This window comes from Mauremys reevesii, linkage group 5 (genome assembly GCF_016161935.1).
Source record: "Mauremys reevesii isolate NIE-2019 linkage group 5, ASM1616193v1, whole genome shotgun sequence".
In the NCBI taxonomy this organism is placed as follows: Eukaryota; Metazoa; Chordata; order Testudines; family Geoemydidae; genus Mauremys; species Mauremys reevesii.
Genome location: NC_052627.1, coordinates 10,545,908 through 10,570,973, shown reverse-complemented (window position 1 = coordinate 10,570,973; position 25,066 = coordinate 10,545,908). Strand labels below are relative to the sequence as shown.

Here is a 25,066-nt window from a genome sequence, read left to right as displayed (position 1 = left end):
GTGCCATCAACGCGGCCACGTAACTGAATAATGCTGTCTGAGGTTGGACATCCCATGGCCTGAGGGCGCCAGCCTTCAAAGGCTGGTGCGTGTGAGATGTCTGCCTTGGGAACTACGTTATGGTCACAGCGATTGCAGTTCCAATTCCCTAGTGGTCTGTAAGCCAGATGAAGGCAAGTTCTGTTATTTGTGAATAAATTAAGGAAAACAAAGCCCTTATTGTTGCATGTTTTATCAGCCGATTCAATAAAGATAAGAATTTGCTTTAAAAATAAGTAATCGGATTCAGCTTTAAAACTGGAATTTTGGTAAGTTTTTCTGTGTACAAAGTGGTGGAGGCCCTTATCCTGCAATCCGATCCACGCACCAAGACCCTAGGGACCCCCGGAGCCCTACACAAGTGCTGGGGTCTGCCAGCGAGGATCTCACTGTGGGATGCCAGAGTCAGAATTGTGGAGAACCATGCCCATCCCAGTGTGAGCTGTGTTTGCTTTGTTTGGCTTTTCGAGCAATGCGCTTCAGGTGCTGGTGACCTGAGCCACAGCAGCCTGGTGTTCGGGGCATTCGCCCACAGTGCTGATTTCATTCAGTAGTTTTCCATGTTGGCCGTACAGATAATTGACACACTCTGTTTTCTTGCTTTGACAAAGGGAATTCGCTTTGACCCCGAAATTCCACAAACGCTACGACTAGAATTCGCCAAGGCAAACACCAAGATGGCCAAGAGCAAGCTAGTGGGAACCCCGAACCCGAGCACTCCTCTCCCCAGCACGGTACCTCAGTTCATTACCAGGGAGCAATGTAAGTGTTTGGTTTTATGGTCTTCTTAATTAAACAGCAGGTAGAGACAGCCAAGGAGCTGGATCCTGTGGCGCTCTGTGACTTAGACAATCTGAAAGAGGAGAAACCACTGCGTTAGTTTGGTGTCTCTGCAAAGCAATGTTAGACGTGAATGAAGTGCGCCTCCCTCGCGCTTGCTGGAAGATGAGGTGGTTTTGTCTATGACCAAGTCCTTTGTTTGTAGACCAGGATCTGGAGGTGACCTTCTGCCTCTGGCAGGCTGCTTAGGCAGCAGGTACAACAGAGTGGCCTCTTTTGTTGGTGGTGCTGTTGTTTTCTGGCAGTATAGTTGATACTGGTACTCTCTGGATCTTCCATGCATAGCAGTGGCATCGCTAGCATGGGACATTTGGGTGGGCCCCGGCTTTGGGTGGGAGGGCAATGACAGGGGCAGGACACAGGGGGGACAGGAGGCATTGGGGGGCCCACCTCCCACCCACCCCCTCCAATCTAGCCGGCCTTGTGGGGGACGATGGATGCTCTGGGCAGGAGTCTCCCGGGCCCCGCATGTGCACCCAGCTCCGGGAGGAGACGCCACTCTCCACCGTGTACGGCTCCCATCCCTATTGCACTGACCAATGCCGGGCCTGGCTCCCCGAGGCAGCAGGCCTACGTTTTTTAATGATCACCGCCACTGGGCTGGCCGGCTGCCCTCCTCCTGCTGTGGCGTGCGTGCATGCGTGGCGGCTTGTCAGGCGCTCCACTGCTGTGCCGCTGTGGTCCCAACCCTCTCCAGTCGGGCTGTGTGTGTGTGCACCCAGCGTGTGGCATCCTCCACGTCTAGATGGGGCTGGAGCAGAGCTGGGGCTCGGGGGTGGGCCTGGATGCTAAGTAGGTGGGCTGTGGCCCACCCAGGGCCACCCGTAGCTACACCCCTGATGCACAGTCACTTCTGGAAGCAGAGACTGAATGTTTACACATGATAGTGGACACTGGATGATGTCAATGTCAATGTGTACATCTAAGAACAAAGAGAGTAGGCTGTACTTACAGGACTGAGGACTCTATAACCTGGGGACAGTGACTCTGGCAAAGATTTTGGGGTCATGGTGGACAATCAGCTGAACCATAAGCTCCCAGTGTGACACTGTGGTCAGTAGGTTTAGTGCAGTCCTTGGATGCCGAAACAGCGGAATCTCAAGTAGGAGTAGAGAGTTATTTTACCTCTCTATTTGGCACTGGTGCAACCGTTGCTGCATACCATGTCCAGCTCTGGTGTCCACAATTCAAGAAGGATGTTGATAAATTGGAGAAAAGAAAGAAAGGCCACGCAAATGATTAAAGGATTAGAAAACCTGCCTTATAGCAATAGATTCAGGGAGCTCAATCTGTTTACAAAGTGAAGGTTAAGGGGTGACTTGATCATAGTCTATAAGTAACTATATGGGGAACAAGTATTTAATAATAGGTTCAGAGAAAGGCATAGCATGATCCAATGGCTTGAAGTTGGAGCCAGACAAATTCAGACTGGAAATACAATAATTTTTTAACAGTGAAAGTAATTAACCATTGGAACAATTTACCAAGGTTCATGGTGGATTCTCCGTCACTGACAATTTTCAAATCAAGATGGGATGTTTTTCTAACAGATATGACCTGGGAATTATTTTGGGGCAGTTCTCTGGCCTGTGCTATATGGGAGGTCAGACTAGATGATCACAATGGTTCCTTCTGGCCTTGTAATGTATGACTGTGTGTTGAAAACCACGTCTGCTCTGATTCTGGTAGCAGGGCACTGGAACAGACCATCCAGTTCAGTATCATGTCTCCAAGAGTAGCCAACGGTGGATGTTTCAGAGGAGATAGTAGCCAACGGTGGATGTTTCAGAGGAGTTTGTAACTCCATCCCTACCCCTTCATGGGGACAGTCCCTTCCTCACTCCCTCTGGCTTTTCCCGTGTAAGGGCAGCTTTCCCCGGCATCCTGTGCAGCCACTTAGCCCTGTGCAAACTGAGTGCCACATGCTCTGATGTGGTGACTCCATGTGCCCTCTGCCCCACCTGGACGGGGCACACCAGGGAGTCACATTGAGGAAGATGAACATGCCCGTGATCTCAGCTGGGGTCCTTGTGCTTGAGTGCCCTGTCCCAATGTTGCCCTGGTGCCTTGCAGTTAGAGCAGGGCCAAGCTGTGTTTGTTTGTTTTTTAATTTGGAGGGCTGGAGGGAGTTCAAAACAGCTCCCAGAACTTGCTCAAATTCTCAGCCCTGAAACAGGCATGTGAACTGCCCTGTAGTCACTCTGCAGTGAGGCTCCTGTGTGATAGAGGCCTGGACCACACACCAGTTTATTCTGCAGTTACAGTCTGAATGAAAAATAACTTGGGTTTCGTGGCATTATTTGGTGGCCATGCACATTCTTATCACAATGTTTTGTTAGTGGAAGGATAGTGCCATTAGGGGGCTAGAGACATCAATAAACATATTTCTTAATCGCTGCGCTGCACTGAGACTAACGCTATAGTGCAAATAGCATTGTTTCTATATGACGAATGTCTTTTTACAATTGTACACGTTACCGTCATAAATATAGCTTGTCTGAATTTCTACAAATAGGCTAGAGTTCACATTGTATTAAGTTATGCATCTCAACAAACCATGTCTCCTCTGCAAATACAGCTGTGAAAGAACAGCAAAGCTAAAAACACCCTGTTCGGATAGTCTCAGTCAAGGTTGCCAGTGAATGTCAGTTCTCTTTAATTAGTAAATCTCATTCTTAATAGTGAAATTAAATCCTAACTCAGCCAATACAAGTCACTACAGACAAATACCTACCACATCATGGTAGGGGATCCACTACAGACCACCCAGTCAGGCGGAGGAGGTGGATGAGGCATTTCTAGAACAAATAACAGAAATAACAAAAACATCAGACGTGGTAGTGATGGGGGACTTTAACTTCCCAGATGTCTGTTGGAAAAGGCATACAGCAAAACACAAAAAGTCCAGTAAGTTCTTGGAACATCTTAGAGACAGCTTCTTGTTTATGAAGATGGAGGAAGTAACCAGGGGGACCATTTTAGAATGGATTCTGACTAACAGAGGAATTGGTAACAAAGCTGAAGGCAGAAGGCAATTTGGGTGAAAGTGATCATGAAATGAAAGATCTTATGATTCTAAGGAAGGGAAGGAATGAGAGCAGCAGAATGAGGACAATGGAGTTCAGACTTTAACAAACTCAGAGAACTGGTAGGTGAGGTCCCATGGGAAGAAAATCCAAGGGCAAAAGAAATTCAGGAGAGTTCACAGTTTCTCAAAGAGACAGCATTAAAGGCACGACAGCAAACACTCCCGATGCAAAGGAAAGATACAAAGAATAGTAACAGGCCAATGTGGCTCCATCAGGAGCTCTTTTATGGCCTGAAAATCAAAAAAGAATCCTACGAAAAGTGGAAACACGGCCAAATTGTAAGGATGAGTACAGAAGAATAGCACAAATATGTAGGGACAAAATCAGAAAGACTAAAGCACAGAATGAATGATAGCTACCAAAGGACAAAAAAGGCAATGAGAAGAGACTCTTTCAATAGCTTCGGAGCAAGAGAAAGACACAGGAAAGCCTAGGTCCCCTACCTAGTGGGGAAAGAGAGCTCATAACAGACAACACCAAAAAGACCGAGGTATTTAGTGTCAGTTTTGCTTCAGTCTTCACTAAAAAGAAGGTTAATTGTGACTAGATACTTAACACACTTCATATTAACAACAAGGGGGAAGGAACAGAAGGTAGACTAAAGAAAGAACAGGTTAAAGAATATTTAGAGAAGTTAGATGTATTCAAGTCTGCAGGGCCTGATGAAATTCTCCCTGCGTTACTTACTGAAGCAACCTCGGAACCACTAGCGATTATCTTCAAGAACTCATGGAAGTCGGGTAAGGTCCCAGAGGACAGGAGAAGGGCAAACACAGTACAATAAAAGCTGTTTTATCTGGCACTTCACCAGCCGGAAAGCTCTATAAACAGGCATTTCTGATCTTCATTGAAATTCTGGTGTATAGTTTGCTTGGCGCAGGGCCGGCAGGGGTTTGGGGTATGGGTGGGGGTCTGGGGCACAGGCTCTGGGAGGGAGTTTGGGTGTGGAAGGGGGCTCGGGGCAGCAGGTTGTGGCATGGGAGGGGCTGAGGGTGCTGGATCCAGGGGGTGCTCACCTTGGGCGGCTCCCTGCAGGTGGTGACCTGGCCTGGCTGCTCCTAGATGAAGGTGTGGCAGGTGGCTTTGCATACTGCCCCGCCCCTCCCTGAGCACTAGCTCCACAGCTCCCATTGGCTGGGAAGAGCAGCCAATGGGAGCTGCGGGGGTGGCATCTGTGGGTGGAGGCAGCGCACAGACCAGCCTGCCGCACCTCCGCCTAGGAGGAGCTGGGACAGGTCGCCGCTTGCAGGGAGCTGCCCAAGGTGAACACCCCTGGATCCAGCACCCCCCTCCTGCACCCCAATCAACTGCCCCAAGCCCTCTCCTGCACCCAAACTCCCCAGAGTCTGTGCCCTGCACCCCAACTCCCAGCCCCACACTCCCTTCTGCACCCAAACTCCCTCCCAGAGCTTGCGCCCTACACCCCCTCCCGCATCCAAACTCCCTCCCTTCCTCTTAGTTAACTGGCATTTTTCAGTTACCAGCACCCCTCATTCCCCCAACATGTTGGATAAAACAGTTTTTACTGTATCTGTCTTTAAAAAGGGGGACAAAGAGAACCCAGTGATTTATAAACCAGTCAGCCTAACTTTGATACCTGGAAAGATACTGGAACAAATTATTAAACAATCCATTTCAAGCACCTAGAGGATAATAGGGTTATAAGAAATAGCCAGCATGGATTTGTCAAGAGGAAATCATGTCAGACCAACCTAATTTCCTTCTTTGACGGGGTTTACTGGCTTATGGATGGGTGGAAGCAGTAGATGTGCTGTATCTTTATTTTAGTAAGTCTTTTGAGATAGTCCCACATGACACTCTCGTAATAGAGAAATGTGGTTCAGATGAAATTATTATAAGGCGGATGCACAGCTGGTCGAAAAACCATACTCAACGAGTAGTTATCAATGGTTCGCTCTCAAATTGGAATGTGCATATCTAGTAGAGTCTTGCCAGGGTCTGGTTCAACATTTTCATTAATGACTTGAGTAATGGAGTGGAGAGTCTGCTTATAAAATTTGCAAATGACACCAAGCTGGGTTGCTAGCACTTTGGAGAACGGGGGAATTGGTCTGAATTCAACAAGATGAAATTCAATAAAGACAAGTGCAAAGTATTAAACTTAGGAAGGAAAAATCAAAGGCACAACTACAAAATGGGGAATCGTTAGCAAGGCAGTAGTACTGCTGAAAAGGATCTGGGGTTTATAGTGGATCACAGATTGAATATGAGAGAACAGTGTGATGCAGCTGTGAAAAAGGCTAGTATCGTTCTGGAGCATATTAACAGGCATGCGGTATGCAATGCACAGGAGTCAAGTATCAGAGGGGTAGCTGTGTTAGTCTGGTTCTGTAAAAGCAGCAAAGAATCCTGTGGCACCTTATACACTATAAGACGTCTGTTAGTCTATAAAGTGCCACAGGATTCTTTGCTGCCAATGCACAGGAGGTGATTGTCCCACTCTACTCGGCACTGGTGAGGCCTCAGCTGCAGTGCTGTGTCCAATTCTGGGTGCCACACCTAAGGAAAGATGTGGACAAACTGGAGAAAGTCCAGAGGCGAGCAAGAAAAATGATAAAAGGTTTAGTAACCCTGACTTGTGAGGAAAGGTTAAAAAAACTGGACATGTTCTTGAGAAAAGGAGACTGATGGGGAACCTGATGATAAGTCTCAAAATATGCTAAGGGCTGTTATAAAGAGGGGTCTCCATGTCCACTGAAGGTAGGAGAAGAAGTAATGAGCTTAATCTGTAGCAAGGGAGATTGAGGTTAGAGATTAGGAAAAACTTTCTGACTGTCAGGCTAGTTAAATGCTGGAGCAGGCTTCCAAGGGAGGTTGTAGAATTCTCCTCATTGGAGGTTTTTAAGAACAGGTTGGACAAAGACCTGTCAGGGATTATTGAGATTTCCTTGGTTCTCCCTCCGTGCAGGGGGCTGGACTAGATAACCTCTCACGGCCCTACAGTTCTATGATCCCATGATTCTGCACTGGCTGTTATTCACACATACTGTACTCCCCCAGCAAAATACAAACATTGTAAACTGACTGTAGACACCGTGACATTATTTTTCATGCACTTTGCAAGTGGTTAATGGTGATGTGCAAAGCAAAAACCAAACACCCAGAGCTGATGCCCTCGTTGCCCCTTTACCGTGGAAAGATTTGGGCTCTGGGTTTTTTTCACAAATAATATCTGAAGTCGGTTGGGTTTGTATTTTTTGCTTCTTTCTTTATATTAGATAAATCCAGGGGTCAAACTGGGCGAAGCAGGAAGTGGAATTCTTCCAAGTCCACCCACAAACCAAGTTCTACCTTCTCTAGATGCCAACATGAGACACTGCTGTCAGTATATTGTGCAGATGTTCAAATTATGATCATGTGTGCTCTCTGGCATCCACTGTGCTCCTGGGTCAGGCCACCCCTCCTGGGGCTCAGATGTCCTGTGACATCCTTGGGCCTGACCACTCCACTGTAGGGACACAAGTGGCCCTTGGGCTCCTTGGGCCTGGCTTCTTCTTGATTGAGGAAATAAATAAATGAGAATTTCTCCCAGGCCAACCAATTCTGGCCCCAGAATGAGCACTCGCTCCAAATAGATTGTGCACAGCTGCGTAACGTGACCGTCTCCTTTCTCACATGCTGCAATGATCAGGGAAATTGTTACCACTATTAGCATTTGCAGTGTCCTCATTGGCATCGGAATTAACACTCATCAAGTTGAATGGGGCAGTTCACAGCTCAGAGCTACTGTTTCAGGCTCTCTGCAGACTCAGGCAGAAATCTCTGACACTAGAGAATGAAGAGTGCTGTCTCCTGGCTTCTTCACTGACAGCTGAACTCAGTTATAGACAAAGGAGAAGGCGGAAAACAGTTAAGGAAGATCAAGGGGCAGACACAGTCAGACTAAGAAAGTGTGTCCCTCAGACTGCATGGACAGAGTCGTAGAGGTGACATAGCCTCTGGGCTGAGAGCTGCCACTCTTTGGGGACAGAGGTGCTGTTATTAGTGCAGAGCAAATAATAAACGATATAACAGTGCCCCCCATGCCAAGGCCTTGTGCTTGCCTTCTGTGCAGGGGTGAATTTTACCCTCACAGCATGTGCGTGAGACTGGGGGGGGGCGGCGGACGACATTTTCCCAGAGTTCCATGCAGCTGGTACTCCGAGTGGGAAAAGGAGTTTCACAAACTTTCTTTTTCTGCAAAAACAGCAACTTGTTTACTAGACACAACTGCCAGCTCTGCAGTATTTTTGCAATCAAGCAAGCAATGTTTTAAAACCTACTATGACTTCAAATTCCTACTGTCTGGAAGTACTTTGGTTATTTTTCACAAGTGCAGTGAAGGCAAATCTTTTAAAAAGGAATTAAAATTTGCTAAAAGGAATATTAAATTATGTAAAAAGAAATCCACGTATAAGCTTCATCCCCTCCTCTCAAGGAGATCATATTTTAAGGAGCAGCTTATGTGGAAAACAAATGGAATTTGCTTGAAACAACAAAGAAGTTCCCAGTGTTGGGGCTCCATTAGGAAGAGACAAAGTGAATGAAAAACAAAAGATGACCAGGAATGATTTTTATGTAACACTTGAGTTTTTTTTAAAGGATCTGTCAGCTGATTGGACTTTTGTTTGTGCAACAAAAATAGCTACAAATTGCTTTCGGGAAGGGGACAGAAAATGAGTTATTCTGCTAGATCCATGAATAAACCCCAATTTTCAAAAGGGATTACACCTCCCTGGTAAATACAGTGCGCTGAGCAGAGATGGAGCTGAAGCGTTCAGATTTTCCCATTCTCCTCTCCCAGACAACCCTTTTGTAAAGAACAAACATTTAGGAGGGGCGAGGTTTTCAATCCAGGGCTCAGGCTCTGCCCAGCCAGCGGCTGGATTCAGTTCCCGTCTGCCCCGTTCTCTGTCCCTAAAGTGAAGGGCATGTGAACCCCAGGTTTTCGTTTGGGCCTGAAGAGTGCAACTCAGCAAGACCTAAAGAACGAAGGCAGGGGGTGTTTCGTCTGTGATGCTCTAAAAGCAAGCGTTTGTGGGGGGTAAAGAAAGTTAGATAAATATTGGGGTTAACATGAAAGTCAGCATTGTGAACAGCACGGGGTGTGCAGTGATCCCGGAATAGCCATAGGTGTAAAGGCCAGGAGGGACCTTTATGCCCGTCAATGTGAGCACCCGTATAGCACAGTCTGGAGAACCTCACCCAGGGATTCCTGCATCCAGGAATTAGCTGGAGCAGATTCTTTCCCCTTTTCTGCCCTCTGCCCTACAGAACGTAACCGTGAAAGGGGCCCATTTCACCATGTAAAATCCACAGGTTCGAACACGAATTGCATCCGAGTGTAACCAAACAGCAGCAGCAGCGAGTGGTGCTGTCCGGAGGGCTGGCTGGTAAATGGAGATGCAGTTCGGCAAAGAATTTCACTGTATCAAACCTACGTGGCAGGTTTCAGAATAGAACCATCTGCCCTTTGTCACAAAAGTTTCAGCGACATTTTTATGCTTGTTTTTAACCCACATTTTATCAAGAGCATGTGCAGAATTGTGATCACTCATTTTCATTTCCTCAAACCGAGTAAACAAATTCCAAGAGTGATGCACAGCGTCATAATCAACTCAGCCACATGTGAGCTAGCAAGAGATTACAGAGCATCTTGTCGGGCCCAAACTGTGTCGATGTTAGACACAGCCCAGTGCCTCTCATGTAGCCCTGAGGTACGAAATGACCTGCTACTGGATCCCTCTGAACCAGTGTCACTGCTAGCACAGATGCCAGGAAGGCATTTTCACCTGGACAGACCGGTTCCTTTGTAGCTCATTTATAGTGAACTTGCCTCTGTGCAGAGGGCGGCACAGGCCCTGCAGGGAGGACATAAGTGGGGCCTAGGTGGCACCTTGGCCTCCTGCTGGTGGAAACACCCAACCCTTTGTTTTCTCCCCATACTATCATATAATCTCAGGGTTGGAAGGGACCCCAGGAGGTATCTAGTCCAACCCGCTGCTCAAAGCAGGACCAATCCCCAACTATTTCTTTTTGCCCCAGATCCCTAAATGGCCTCCTTAAGGATTGAACGCACAACCCTGGGTTTAGTAAGCCCATGCTCAAACCACTGAGCTATCCCTCCCGCTGCTAGGAGTTTGATGGTGGGCCGAGTCATGCCTCATTCACCAGGAGAGACAACGCTCTGCAAGTATTTTCAGCTCCCACTGATGGTGGACTGCCCGTACTGTATTCCATTCCCTCCCACCAGATAGCTGGAATCCCTCGGCTCTGAGTCAAGCTAAAGCCCCCTTGGGAAAGGTTAGGGTGCCCTATTTGGCGTGTGCTTTCCCCTAGCAATGAGCTCTGGCCTTAGGAATGAGTGGCGGGAGAGGGAGTTGTTTATGTTAGATCTTGCCAAGTTTTCACTGTTTATCTTACTTTAAAGTCAACAGTGTAAACTCTTAATCTCCTGTGTCACTCAAAGGCTTCCCAGGCAGGCTTTGCTCCTCCTTGGTTTCTCCTGGGAGGGGGGGGGAGGTTATTGACTGTTTCTGCTGTTTTGGCTTGGGGTGGGAGAGGGAAAATGGTTTGGAACGAGACAAGGGACAAAGGTGCAGTGAAACTTTCAGGGCCATTGCCAAAGAGGGTTGGGGGATGGGCAGCAGCCAGCCCCCACCAGGCTGGGGGAGCAGCTGAAGGATTCTGGCAGGAAGGGGGAAGCAAGGGACGCTAATAAAATCTACAGCCAGTTGTTCCCATTACTGGATAGTTAAGGCAAATGGCTCATATTTTGCAGGCTGCTGCAGCACTCAGAGATCTGCAACCAGGGGCAGCGCTGGGTGCTTGGGAGGGTGGGGGAAGAGGGCTTGTGGGGGCTATAGCCATCCCGAAATTTGCATTAGCCACACACACACCCCCATAGCCAACCCATAGCAGCTGCTGCTCGCCGGCTGCCCAGCTCTGAAGGCAGAGCAGAGAGACTGGCGGCTCCTGGCCTGACGCCCAGCTCCAGCAGCATCGGAGAAGTAAGCTTGGGCAGGGGACCAGGGTGCCCACTTGCCAGAGCGCCTGGCCTGGGGCAAGTGGATGTCTGGGGCTCCCCACAGCAGCCTGGACTGATCCACTCTGGCCTAGGCTCCTGGGCCTTGCCCCCGACTGTCACTGCTCCTTGAGGGCTCTGCCGGCCAAATGGCCCACCTCAGCGCCCCCATCAGGAAGAGGTGGCACTGCCACTGTCTGTAGCACAGCTGTCTAGCTATGGCATGTATCCGCTCCATCACCAGAGTGCCTGAGATCCTCACAATCTTTAATGTCTGTATCCTCCTGTGAGGCAGGGCAGTGCTGTGATCCCCACTGGACAGATGGGGAACTGAGGCACAGAGAGAGACACAAGGATTTGCCTAGGGTCGCACAGAGATCTGTGACAGGGCAGAGAACTGAACCTAAATCTCTCGAGCTGCAGGCCGGCACAGTCCCAGCCTTCCTCTCCTCACTGTGCATGAGGGCTGGGCCTCTCGGTCCTGACTCAACCACAAACTGTCAACTGAGGAGAAAGTCTGTTTTCCCCCAACCCCAGCCTGGAGTGAGGAAGAGGAGCAGGAGGAGGAAATTGGCTGAACTGCAGGGAGTGTCTCAGGCTACCTAGCCTCAGGCTGCTAGTCGCAAACTCAGGTGGGGGCGAAGTTTCTTAGAGCTTGTCTACCCTAGAAAGTTTTGCCACGTTAACGGTAGGGGTATAGCTGAAGTGACCAAAACTCCCTAGCATGGGTGCACTTCTCCTGGGTGAAAGGCACTTATGCCAGTACAGCTTATTCCAATTTGGGAAGGGAATGAGATGTACCAGGATCGTGCACAAGGGGTTGCACTGGTATAACAATATCGATAACAAATCACACTCCTAGTCATAACTTTGCTAGACACTAAAAATCATGGACTGAATAGAGATACTGAATTTATGGCTTATTACAACAACCTATAACCCACTAACAACCTTCTCTCCAGCTGCTTCCTCCACCTCCTACCTTCCTTTCCTCCCTATGACTGAAGGGGTGTTAGCGGGCCACTTCACCTTGAATGGTCCCTTGAAATGTGTGTTAACCACAGGCACCAACTTTCCAAAGTGCCAGGGGGTGCTCGACCCCCAGCTCCACCTCTTCCCTGCCTCTGCTCCACCCCACTCTGCCTCTTCCCGCCCAGTTCTGTGTCATTGCTCCTCCCCCCAGAGCCTCCTGAATGCCGCGAAAAAGAATCATAGAATATCAGGGTTGGAAGGGACCTCAGGAGGTATCTAGTCCAACCCCCTGCACAAAGCAGAACCAGACAGATTTTTGCCCCAGTTCCCTAAATGGCCCCCTCAAGGATTGAACTCACAACCCTGAGTTTAGCAGGCTGATGCTCAAACCACTGAGCTATCCCTCCCCCTAAAACCTGGGTGGCTCTCCTTGCTGCCCACCATCTCCGACAGCATGGAGACTGCCCAGCTCTGCACTATTGTTATGAGTGTTGCAAGCATGCGATCCTGTAGTATTTGCAGAGCTGCAAGAGGGACCATTGTGATTCCTTGGAGGCTACATTGCTGTGGGAGATAGAGAGAAAAACAATTCAAGGCTGTTGGTGGAGTTCACAGAGCAGCTGGAGATGGCGGGGTGTGGGTTCTGGGCCTGAGAAACAAGCACTAACTGGTGGGATTGCATTGTCATGCAGGTTTGGGATGATGGGCAGGACTTTTGGATGTGCAAGACCACGTTCCTGGATCTGTGTGCCAAACTCACCCCAAGCCCTTCGGTGCAGGGACCCAGAATGAGAGCCACACTGACAGTTGAGAGAAGAGTGGTGATTGCACTGTGGAAACTTGCAAAGCCAGATTGCTACCAGTCAGTTGGGTATCAATTTGGAGTCAAGAAATCCACTGCAGGGGCCATTCTCGTGCAAGTGTTCAGGGCCGTTAATTGTCTTCTGCTACGCAGGAGTGTGACTCTTAGCAGTGTGCAGGACACAGTGGGTGGTTTCGCAACAATGGGATTCCCAAACTGCAGCGTGGCAATGGATGGCACACACATCCCTATTTTTGCACCAGGCAACCTTCCCACAGAGTATATAACAGAAATGGCTACTCTTCTATGGTAATGCAAGTGCTGGTGGATCACCAGAGACACTTTACCAACATCTATGTGGGCTGGTCAGGGAAGGTGCATGACACTCGCATCTTTAAGAACACAGAACTGTTCAGAAAGCTGCAAGCAGGGACTTTCTCTCCTGACTGGCAGATTACCATTGGGAATGTTGAAATGCCAATACTGATCCTGGGAGACCCATCCTACCCCTTGCTCCCATGGCTCATGAAGCCATACACCAGCCATCTTGACAGCACCAAGGAGAGCTTCAACTATGGACTCAGCAGGTGTAGAATGACACTGAATGTGCATTTGGTCATTTGAAGGGTCGCTGGTGCTGTTTACTTACAAGATTGGATCTCAGTGAGAAAAATAAGCCAATGGTTATAGCTGCCTGCTGTGTCCTGCATAGTATCTGTGAAACAAAGGGTAGAGGAAAGAGGTGGAGCAGCTGTCTGCTGGACTTGCACAATCAGATACAAAAGCTATTAGAAGATCTCAGTGTGGAGCTATGCAGCTCAGAGAGGGTTTGAAAGACCATTTTAGTAGTGAGCCAGGGTAGTGTATGTTGTTGTAGTATGCTCTACCTGGCCTTGCTCTTTGGTAGCCTGGTATGAATCTTGTAGTGATTGCTGTGTATGTAGGAATATAACATTGTCAGTGCATCTGTTAATATTGTCTGTGAATGATGTAGTGTGTTCTGTGACAAAGTGAAGTAACAGGAAATTGGTGGTGTGAGACCTGGCAGGTCTGAAAACCCCCAACAACCACCATCTCTAATAGCCCGCTCAAATACAGTAAAACCTTCCAGATATACAATAGTTTTAGGGAAATAAGAAATTTTCTGGTTCTCTTCCTGCCTCTCATGTTGCTTATTCAGGGGCTGGTTTGATGGGCCCTCCTCCTCTCCCTCCTCTCCTCTCTTGTCGGGGGTCCCTCTGACCCCCATCCTCAGCCCTCACCTCTTCTCTCTGTGCCTTTCTGTGGGTCCTCAGCCTCAGCCACGGCTCTCACAACCAGCTCTATGCCGACGGCTCACAGATCTGCCTCTCTGTGTGGGACCCTCCATCCCAACCAAACCCTGGGCCTGTCTCTCTGACATCTCCTCTCGGGTGTCCAGTCTTCACCAAAACTTAACATGGCCAAACCAAGCTCTGGATCCTTCCCTTGAAGCCTCCCATCACACCTCCTGTCTGATCCTGATGTCAGTAGCATCAACCGCACCCAGAGATAACCCACAACCATAGCGTTATCTCTGACTCAGCCCTCTCCTTTGACCAGCACAGCCAGGTCATGCTAGGTCCTGCTGCTTCTCCAGGTGATGAGACCTTCCCCCCTGCCCTTCTGGCCAACCCTCTGGTCCAAGCTCTGATAACCTCGCTGCCGGACTCCTCTCTGGCGTCTCACTTCCTGCCCTGCCTGACAGAGCCCTCCACAGCTGGCCCCTGTTCTACCCAACCTGCTCCCAAGATGGACTCTGCCCTTTACATCACCACCAGCGGCAGCTCTATGGCCCAGTCAGCACTTCTCCTCACGCTCTCTCCCAGGCACCAGTGGGACCCAACACCCAGTGACATCCAAAGGTGGCTGGGCACCTAGCTGCCCTGCGTGCCTGGGAAACTCTCCTCAGCCATAACGACAGCCCAGCAGCCACATTCTAACAAAGGGCCAGTGTCCAGAGCTCACGAGGGTCATGCCGGTGGGACACTTTTCCGTGATCTCCCTCCCTGGCATGGCTGGAGGAGGAAGATGTTTGCGGGCACCCAGAAGCTGCTCCTAAAATATTGGACAGCATCAATTTTCTGCACTTCTTTATGAGCCAAGACCTATGTTCTTAAAGGGGGGGCTCCAAGGAGCAGCTGGGCCATAGAACAATTCTATCCCTGAGCCCCGCTGGTCAGAGGGCAGGGAGAAAGATTCCTCATTCTTTCATGGGTGCACTTTATGTCCCCGGCACACCCAGCAAACTCTGCCGGCTCACACGTGGTGACGGGGGATGCAGAGCTATGCATCTGCCCACTTGCTCACAAGCAGTGGGGTTATGGAGCCCACAGCAGACTCTGCTCTCCTGAGCTGTAGGGTGGCCAGGCGTGGCTGCATTAGGGCGTGGGACAATCCAGCCCTAATTAAATACATGAAAACAACACCTCCTGAAAACCCCAGGCCGAGGCTGCTGCTCTGGGGAGTTGTTCACAGAACTGGAGCGTTCTTAGAAGTGGGGTGTGCATGAAAAATGCAAGAGACATTTTATAAATGCCAGTGCAACGGCCATGAGTGCACACACCAGCCTTGTAAGTGGTAGGGGAAATGAAATCAGGTCACCCTGCCGGTGGGGAGCGTGGAGGAGATAAAACATGCATTAAAGCAGGCACTCTCCGGTACACCAACTGAGGGGGGTGGTTCCTCCATGTATGAACCAGCTTCACTCTGTCTACGGAGGACCTAGTCACGTTGGGGCGAGACATAAATTGTCAGCTGCTTCCTTTTTAGCAGAGTGAGATATTTATGCAGGTGAGCAGCTGTGCCTAAGAGCCCCCAGGAGGGAAAGGGCAGCAGAAGTGGAGGGGTGAAGAGAGAAGGTGGCCGTCGCTCTGATTGAAACGACGTGGCTTTCCTGCCAAGCCCAAAGAGCAGCTCACACATTGCAGCTCCAAAGGATCCAGGGAACATTTGTTCTGTAGTGCGGTGTTTCCCAACTGGCGGATCCTGATCCACCTCCCCCAGAGGTGCCCCCTCCCCTGTATGCTCTCGCTGCCCCGTGACAGCTGGCTGCTGACTGTCTGCTCACGGGCCCACCTGCTTCCTCCACGGCACTGCTGCTTCCTGGATCCTGCTTTAGTGTGACCTCACCCATGTCTCTTTTCCAACTCCCGGTCAGGCCCTGGCCGTCAATCCACCCGCCCCCCCCCCCACACACACACACACATGCTTTTTACTGGTTAGAGGAGCGGCTGAAGGATGCAGTCAGGCACTCTTTGATTATCACAGTGCATCTGTACGGAAGGGTAACAACAGGCCAGGTGCACAGGCATTGCTGCTCAGCCCCGGTCACGCGGATCCGAAGCATAAACAAGCCTGTTCATTGGAGAAAGTTGTACATGGAGGTTCGGATTCCAGATAGACAGGGCTGCTATTGTGGCATAACGCTACTTGCAGTAACCTCAGTAGTCACTGGCTGCTAGAAGTGCTGGTGTGTTTTCACATTACCTGGCGTAAGGGAACCAGCCCAAACTGCTCTCACACGTCCACGTCCCTGAAACCAGGCAATTCAAACACAGGCTGCTCTTAAAGCTACAGACACGATGCAGCCCTGCCAAGTGGGAACATCTCTGCTGTGGACACTACAGATATACAGTGCGAAAGAGACACTACGGTACAACGTTCTGGTGGAGCACCAGCACCACTATAATTAAGGTTGTATCAAAACATCCATTTAAAGCTCGGTCTTTCTATACCATCTAAAATTGACCTGCTTAGCTGGATTCCTTTGCTATGTGGTGTGACTCAGACGGGTATGGGGGTGGGCTAGTGACCCAGATTTGCAGTTATTTGAGCAGGGTTCCAGAGACGTAAGCCCAGAACTAATACCCATTTTTAAAAACACTGTTCTAGGTGGGGATTTTTCTTGTCCAGAGCTAGCGGTCAAACTAGTGCTGTGATGCAGGTAAAAATGGTCTCAATCCATTGAGTTTTGCCCACAATAGTGCCTGGCATCCACTACGTTTTTGTGGGACCCAAATGGCAAACAATGTGTCAGCAAATGGACATTTCTACACTGCGCATCCGCCAATACAGAAAACCAGCAAGCGTGTTCCATTCCTGCCATTGTACAGGCTTTAAAACTCAACTCTTGTAAGTGCTCTAAAAGCCAAATGGTTACTCCTATTGCTTTGAAATGTACTATGCCTTGTGGGGGCAGGTTGTAGAGTCAGTGATCCAAATTTGGGGTCATTTGACCTAGGGGTTCCTGAGTTTATAGGGCCCCCCAAAGAAGGTTTCCTTCTGCCGCCTGGCACTGTTAAACTGGGCAGAGCTAACAACTGGATGAATCACAGCCCGTATTGCGTCTGAGGGCTGCGAACTCCCCCGTGGTGGCGGTGAACTCACCTTTCAGTTAACATAACTAAGGGCACGTTAATCGTAAGCCTCCACCTTAGACCAAAGGAGTTTTGGATTAAGTGGCTGGAGATTGCTACAATGTGTGGCCTGGTCCACACTAAAAATTAGGTCAGTTTAACCGCGTTGGTCAGACGTATGAAAACGTCCCCGTGCAGCCAGCGCTAGGTGGCCGGAAGAATAGTTCTGTTGACCTAGCTACCTCCTTGCAGGGGTGCGTGGATTACCTGGGCCGATGGGCAAACGCCTCGTCAGCGTAGGTAGTGTGTACCCCACAGCGCTACCGGTGTTAAGTGTGCAGCGTGTTAAGTGTGTCGCCCTGGGAGGGCAGGTCTGCACTTACAACGCCTCATTTAATGGAGATGCTCTACACAGACAGGAAAGCACTCGCCCGCCGGTGTAATTCACCCACCTCCCCGGAAGGGGCAGGAGCGCTTCCCCTGCTCACATAGCGCTGTCTACACGGGGCGTTAGGTCAGTATATCTCCATCACGCAGGGGGGTGAAGAGTCCACCCTCCCCGGAGCGACACAGTGCTACCGATATAGGGCTGTAGTGTGGACCTGGGTCATGAGGTGGGGGGAAGACTAGACGTGTGACTGGATCCTGGGAGGGGAGGCATGATTAGGTGGCGGACAAGTGGGGGGACTAGAGGGAGAGAGGTTCAGGGCTGCGGCAAGAGGAGGGGGCTGGGGAGGGGGATACACGGGGATGGGTGGGAGGGGAGGGAGGGGTTGAGGCTCAGGTGAGGGAGGCTATGGGGTTAGGGGAAATGGAGGGGGCGGGATAGTGGGAAGGGAAACGTGAGGGTGAGTGGTCTGGGGAAGATTAGGGGCAGGAGCAACTGTTAGCCCCTCAATCTCTCCTCCCATGTGGATGCCCAGATCGGGGTGGGGGGGAGACTTTTGCTCTTCTTGGGGTGTGTCCATGCTCCCTCGTATGAGCTGGAATATGCTCCATGGGGGGGGGGTCTGACCCCTCTCACTGCCCCCATGCATGCCAGGAGTTGGACCCCCTCCCTGTCTCTCCACATCTGGGGAAATCCTGCCCCTTTGGGCGCGGAACCGGCATGTCCCATGCATAGCAGAGGGGGATGGGAACACCCACTGGAGCAGTTCACATGTCTCGGTGCTTTTGTTTCAGGGTGTATTCGCCTGCCTGGGGTGTTCTCATTCAGCTGCTGCGATGGGTGTGGAGAGAAGCCCTTTCCCTCCTTCCTGTTTAAAGGACAATGGCAAGACACATCTGATAGCTAAGCCCTGAAAACATAGAAACTTTTCTGAAAACCAGCTAAGTATTTTTTACTGAGATCTAGAGCTTAAACTGTTGCTGTGATATAAGACAAAATGGTGTCAGTTGTTCACCTGTGCAATAAACATGTAATAATTCATGTTTGCTTGCTACAAGTTGCCTCTGTAACAATATACTGTATTGACCCTGGACACAGCAGAATAGTCAGCAGCCTGTCCAACCAACATTCTTGGAATCAGAGGACTTTGTGGGGGGCAGACACGGACGGGGCAGACAGGGAGAGGTGCTGTGGCTATGAAGGGGTGGGCAATGCGGATGGGTGGTAGGCAAGCCTTGGATTGGTTGTTTGGGACCTTTTGTATTTTACTAGCCCCTGGGGAAGCTGGGGCAGGGGTGGGGAGAGTGGCTACTCCCTGATCTTTGGACAGATGTGGTGTTTCCAAAGATACATAGCGTGCAGGTTTGGAACTCACAGCGCAGGTATGTTGACTGCTGAGGGAACTGCCAGAGTTGCTAACTGGGCATTGAACTGTGGGGCTGGCAGAGTAAAGATGTCTGTGTTAATTGGGTGTAGTGGGGCAGTGCTGAAAGAGGGCAGAGTTAAGGTTGGATGGGCAACCTTAACTCTGCATTTCCTGGTGTCCAGAAGTTTGTGTTTTGCTCAGCTCAGGGCAAGGCTACCCTTAAAATGGTGCAACTGCACTACTGTAGTGCTTTAATGAAGATGCTCTACGCCAACGGGAGAGAGCTCTCCTGTCAGTAGAGTTAATCCACCTCCCCGAGGGGCAGTAGCTGTTTCAGTGGGAGAAGCTCTCCCATCGACACAGCACTGTCCACACTCAGGGTTTGGTCGCTCCCGGGTATGGAATTTTTACAGAACACTAAGTATAACCTCAGTGTTCTGCAAGGGAACGACCTACCACCAAGCAACCTGAACTCGGCATTAATATCGTTTTTTGCCATTGAATTAACTAAGGCCAGGTCCACACTACAGACTTACATTGACATAACTACGTCACTCAGAGGTGTGAAAAATCCACAGCCCTGAGCAACATACTACACCGACCTACCCCCCAGGTAGATAGCACTATGTCGATGGAAGAGCTTCACCCACCAACGTAGCTCCCGTCTCTTGGGAAGGTGGATTTCTCTAACTCTTAGACCGCATGGTGCCTTTCTCCAGGGGCAGTCCACATGTCGAAGATAACAGCCTCCAGGCCAGGTTTGGGTAGGGTTGAGGTTATGAGCAGATTCCATCCACGTCTGTTGTGAACCACCTTTTGCACCTCTTGGGGACATGGCTGGATGGTTTATATACTGTTATCCCACTGTCTCTGTGAATACCTGCAGCCTCACTCTCCATCCATTCTTCCATAGAGAGTAATTTAGACAGTTGGTAGAGGGTCATTCTAGCAACATGGGCAAAAAATTGCAGTTGGGATCTTTTGGTGACTGTAGTCACACACGGCACTTTCAGTCTTCTGGGGTGTTGTCCTTTCTTAGTCTATCTAAACTTGTCAACATTAGCACATGGTGCTGTTCAAATGTCTGCAGCTTTTGCTCCACATGCTTTGTCAGTGTCAGTGTTTCACAACTGTAAGGTAACGGGGGTGCAATGAGCATTGTGTATAATCTGGGTTTAGCTGTCATGTACTCTGATGTATGGTTCAAACTGTTTTTATTCAGGCCTGCAAACATTTTGCTGGCAGTAGCTCTCCACTTGTCAATGTCATCTTCATAGCAGTTATCATATGGTATGATGGAACCCAAGCGGCAGGAGCCGTCTGCTTGTTCAGTGTCTATATGTTGCATCCAAAAAAGACCAGTAAAGTTGCAAAGTTGACACTCCAGAACTAGGAAAAGCCAGAACCAAGGCAGCCCAGGCAACCTCAGCCCGGCTCCTGGGTACTTATGCATTATGGTACTGTCTGCAATTACATTAGCGCACACTGTTTTCCCCTGCCTCATCCGGTGCACAGGATGGATGGCGCTCACTTTTTATCTGCACCATTCAGTCAGTGGTCCCTTCCCTTATTTCCTGCCCACCCTTCATACCGAATTACTCAAATAATACACCCTCCACCTGTGGCTCACCAGTCTGAAACCAGCCCAGCTCAGCAGTAATTAAAAGTCATGCCTAGCTGATGGGTGGCTGGTGGCCCCCAGATGAGCTGAGTTTGGTGGGCCCCAGTTCCAGCTCTCACATCACAAACTCAGCGCTCAGCGTAGGAAGGCTCATGATAGAGGCCAAGAACTGCCTGGGCCATGGAGGATGAATGGCCCTTTGACCCCAACAGATCAGAGTTGGGCAGGTTGGCAGGGCAGCCCTCTAGTTGAACAGAGACCTGCAGTGACCCGAGCTGGCAAAGCAATACCTTTCACCAACAATAAATCCACATCTTGTTAAGCTGAAGTTTAGTGTAATATGCAAATTAACTCAACAGCTAATTTGCATACAGTGTCAGACAGGGAGCTGTGCAAGGCTTGGCAATTGTGATGATGAAGGTCACAGGGTATCAATGATTTCTACTGGAGGCATGAGGATGGACCAGCTGCTTGTTCGCACCACTGTTCAGCTCGCACAAGCTGGTGGGAGGGGTGAGTTGGAGAGCAGGGGGGCAGCGTGGGGAAAGCTGGAAGGCTTTGAACAAAGCGGGTCTCTCTACAGTGTTTTCAAACCTTGTTGGTTGCTAAAAGGCCATTGTCAAGCCAATCAGTCTGACAAGGACCCTTCGGGATTTTCCTCAGCTTGTCTTTCAAAGGGATGCTTGGTTCACCCAGAAATGAAGCCTAACCAAAGCGGTTACCAGCTCCTGCAGCTTTGCCTGCAGCCCCCAGCTCGGGAGGGCTGCACTGACCTCACTGCCAGGCTGATACCCAAGGACGCGAGCCACGGGTAGCATGCAAACAAAGCTGTGCATAAAAACAGGCGGCTGCTACGAAAGTCTAGCCAAAATGAGGGAGCTGATTGGCTGACCAGGTTTAGCTGCTTTCATGAAGCAAAGGTGGGGGATAGCTCAGTGGTTTGAGCATTGGCCTGCTAAACTCAGGGTTGTGAGTTCAATCCTTGAGGGGGTCATTTAGGGATATAATCTGTTGGATGATTTAATTGGGAATTGGTCCTGCTTTGAGCAGGGGGTTGAACTAGATGACCTTCTATGATTCTGTGCATGTTCTCTGCTGAGTGCAGGGTGTGCAAGGGGAAGGTGCTACCAAGGGGAGTATTGTCACCCAGAAAATCAGCATTGGTTGAATGGGAGAGCTTCCAAAAGTGATGGGTTTGTAACATCATCCTATTCTGGCTGGGCTGGTGGTAAATGCAGGGAAGCAGGCAGCTCACTGCAAAGAGTCTGTGTTTGTCCTTTTTTATGTTTTTTATTTTAAATTAAAAAAAAAGAGAGAGACAAAGTTCTCTTCGCTTTCTGCCTCTGATGGTTCAGATTTGTTGTTTCTGACTCAGCCCATGTACACGAGATGTTCTCCCTCTGTCTCAGAACACTCCATCAGTATCGTTAGATGTAATTCAGTCTATGTGTGCGTGTATAAAATGTTCAGTAGAGCAGCCTACGCAAGGCTAGGAAAAAAACACGTGAGACTCTGGAAATGCCAACATTAAGGCTGCCGGCACAATGTCCATCTGCCTCCTTGTAGGTAGACACTGCGATACAGTCGTCTCACTTCTTATTTAGTGGTCTTGCGGTAGAAGCTTCAGGTGCAGACCAGGCATGGGGCTGTACAAACGCAGACCCTGCCCCAAGGAGTTTACAATCAAAGTATAAGACCAGAGACAGCAGGTGGCTACAGACAGATGGGGAGCACACGCAAACAATGAGACACTCAAGTCTTTATTTGCACTTAGGACCAGATTTTCAGAAATATTCAGCACCCACAGTCAGGGCCAGATTGGCCAAGAGCTGGGCTCCCAACATGCAGAGGTCTTCTGAGAATTTGTCCGTATCTATCACAGTGGAGCTTCTGGGTACTGAGCTCTTTGGAAAACCTGGTCCCAGTGTAGGTGCTAAGCACTTGAACCTCTGCCCTTAGTGTCCATGAAAAGTGCCACACTGACAGCTCTGGAGAGGAAAGTGCTCCGTCCATCCAGGAAACAGGCAACGTATGGGCAGCATCCCATGTTACTCCTGGGACGGCAGCGCATCAGTTCCTGCAGGTTACACTGCACTGGCACCACAAAAAAGCAGCTAACAGCAAAGTCATTTTTTCAAGATTTTATTTTATGTTGAAAGAATATTGTGGTTTCTGACCAGGGAGCATTTACTAGTAAGTGAACAGCACCATGTTCTGAGTGGGACCACGCTCCCTTGCTGTTTCTGGTCAGGCGCCACTGGCACGAAAAGTGAATATGCTTCTTTTTATGGAAGAAAAACCCTCATGAATGAATCAGGTCCTAAGCATTAGCTGTAAATAAATCTCCAATAAAGTGCAGGATGGGTAAGTAATGCAAGTCCTGGGAGTAATAAATCCCACAATTTAATCAGAAGCTTAAACTTGGTATCAGCTTCCCTACTGTTATTTATCTTTTGGGGTAAGCACCTTTTTCCATGGTTGTTACCCCACAAATAATTTATGATGCTGTTAAATCATTCACAGCTGTGGAGTTCCTGTGGCGTCTGCACAGATCAGTAAACTGAAGGCTCACAACTAACCCTAGGAAAACAGTAAATTAAAAGAGGCAGGTTCGAAACCAAGGGAATTATCTAGCAATTGCAGCAGTTTTGCAAGGCCGGTGTTCTTGTCAGATATGCAATAGGGCAGAACAGCCTTAAAGGGGCTTGTACTGCACTTTCCTGGCATACTCCTCAGCGGGCGTAAATCAGCATAACTCCACTGATGTCAAATGATCTGTCCGATTTACACCAGCTGAGGATCTGGCCCTCCCATCCCTGACAGTCCCTGCTGTGGCTGAATACCGCATGCCAGCAGTTCCCTAGGACGTCTCTCCCAAGAGCGCCTCCATTGGAAAAGGACTGGGACTGGGATCGAGAGGAAGGCCAGCTCCTGCGACTCCTTGGAGAGATCCTGCTTCCTGCAGAGCATAAAATGTGATGGAAGCTGCCAGGCCAGGCCAGCACACACTGGACAATGAGGGCTTGGGAGCCAGGCTCTCCCCACACCACATCTCAGCTGAAATACCCTGTGAGCGCTGAGAAAAACCCTGAGCTATCACCTCCCTAGGGCTGGCGAGGCCCTTGCAGCTGAGGAGGGGGTAGGGCTGGCAAGGTTCATGCAGCTGGGAAGAGTCTTGAGCTGGTGAGACCCACATGGCTGGGGAAGGTCGGGGAGGGGGAGGCGAGGCCCCCATGGCTGGGGAAGGTTTGAGGCTGGCAAGGTCCCTGTGGCCGGGGAAAGTCAAGGTCCCCATGTCCAGGAGGGTCTAGGGCTGGCGAGACTCACGCAGCCAAGGAGACTCAAATGTGAGTTCAAATTAATTAAAAACTGGGCCCTTAAAGAAATGTAGCATCTGTATATATATATATATAGCTCAGGTAACCTTTATGTGAGGCCATTTTGACATCATCGGTGACTCAACCCATCACCGTTCTTCCTCTGCAGCTAATCTGCATTCAGCATCGGGTTGTCTGTAACGACTCAGGGATAGGACGGAGACTGGACGTACGTCCGGAATCTTCATTGGTAGATTATTTGGCCCAACTGCTTTTCTGTGGCCAGCTGCTGGCCCAGATGTCAGTGCCTGAAAGGTTTCTCATAGCGCTGCTGCCTCGGCTCCCCCGTGCGCTGAGACACAAGCAAAGCAGGCGCCTTTAAAGCACAGACAATTGGACTCAGGCACTGGACTGCCCCTGCCCCGCGTCACATGGTGCCATCTCACTAAAACAGCCCTTGAAACAATAGGTCAGTGGCAAATCAGGGCTGCATTCACCAGTGTGCCTTGCCTGCTTCAGTGATGCAAAGCAGCTATAAACTCAGCCTAAGTGATTGGTGCACTCCAGCTTCCTTGTGCTGGCCTGGTGTACTGGTGAATCTGACCCTTAGACGTTAACATTTAAACTATGGTTTAAGAGTGTCTATGTAGCTTCAGATAATTAGAAATATCACATGGCAGCATGGTCTTTGGGTCTCTCGTGTGAGTATTCACATATGACATTTTAAATAATTTTTACCAAACTAAGGAAATTCACACAAAAAAAAACCATCCTTAAAAATGGAGTTATATTGAAATTATGTATCAGTAATTTAAGGGTAAAAAAAATTGCAGGGATTCTATAATTACCCCCAAACCAATGTTATAAACCCAGGAAATTCACAGTTAAGAGTACACTTAAAAGAAATCCGAACTTGTTAAGCTAAGAAATGCCAGACAATCAGGATGTAGTTTGGGCACTCAGTGGCCACAGCCAGGCTCATGTTCCCAACTCCCAAAGCGACGACACCATCGGCTTCCCTTTCCCACTAGCCAGCAGAACTCATGCTGGGCCCTCGGCAAACGCCCGGGTTGGTAATGGTTTGAGTTGCTCTGTCACCCCTGTTCCCCTGACAGGCTGGCACAAAGGGCCCAGCGGGCAGGACTGCTCCTGGCTCAAGGGGCCTGCGCACCATGCACAGAACCAGTTCTGTGCCACCTCCGCAGGAGCCCCACGGTGGAGTGGGGGGATGC

General features: G+C 49.6%; 1 protein-coding gene across 4 annotated transcripts in view; it reads left to right on the top strand.

Moving 5' to 3' along the window:
• Nucleotides 1–25,066, top strand: part of RBPMS (RNA binding protein, mRNA processing factor) — a 128,272-nt gene that overhangs the window by 69,856 nt on the left and 33,350 nt on the right. For all 4 annotated transcript variants that reach the window (XR_005599114.1, XM_039540508.1, XM_039540509.1 and 1 more), the window contains exon 5: nucleotides 651–801. Coding sequence is in view for 3 of the 4 variants with exons in the window: in XM_039540508.1 (XP_039396442.1) it covers nucleotides 651–801 (151 nt within the window). In the remaining variant the exon portion in view is untranslated. The remainder of the gene's footprint in view (nucleotides 1–650; nucleotides 802–25,066) is intronic.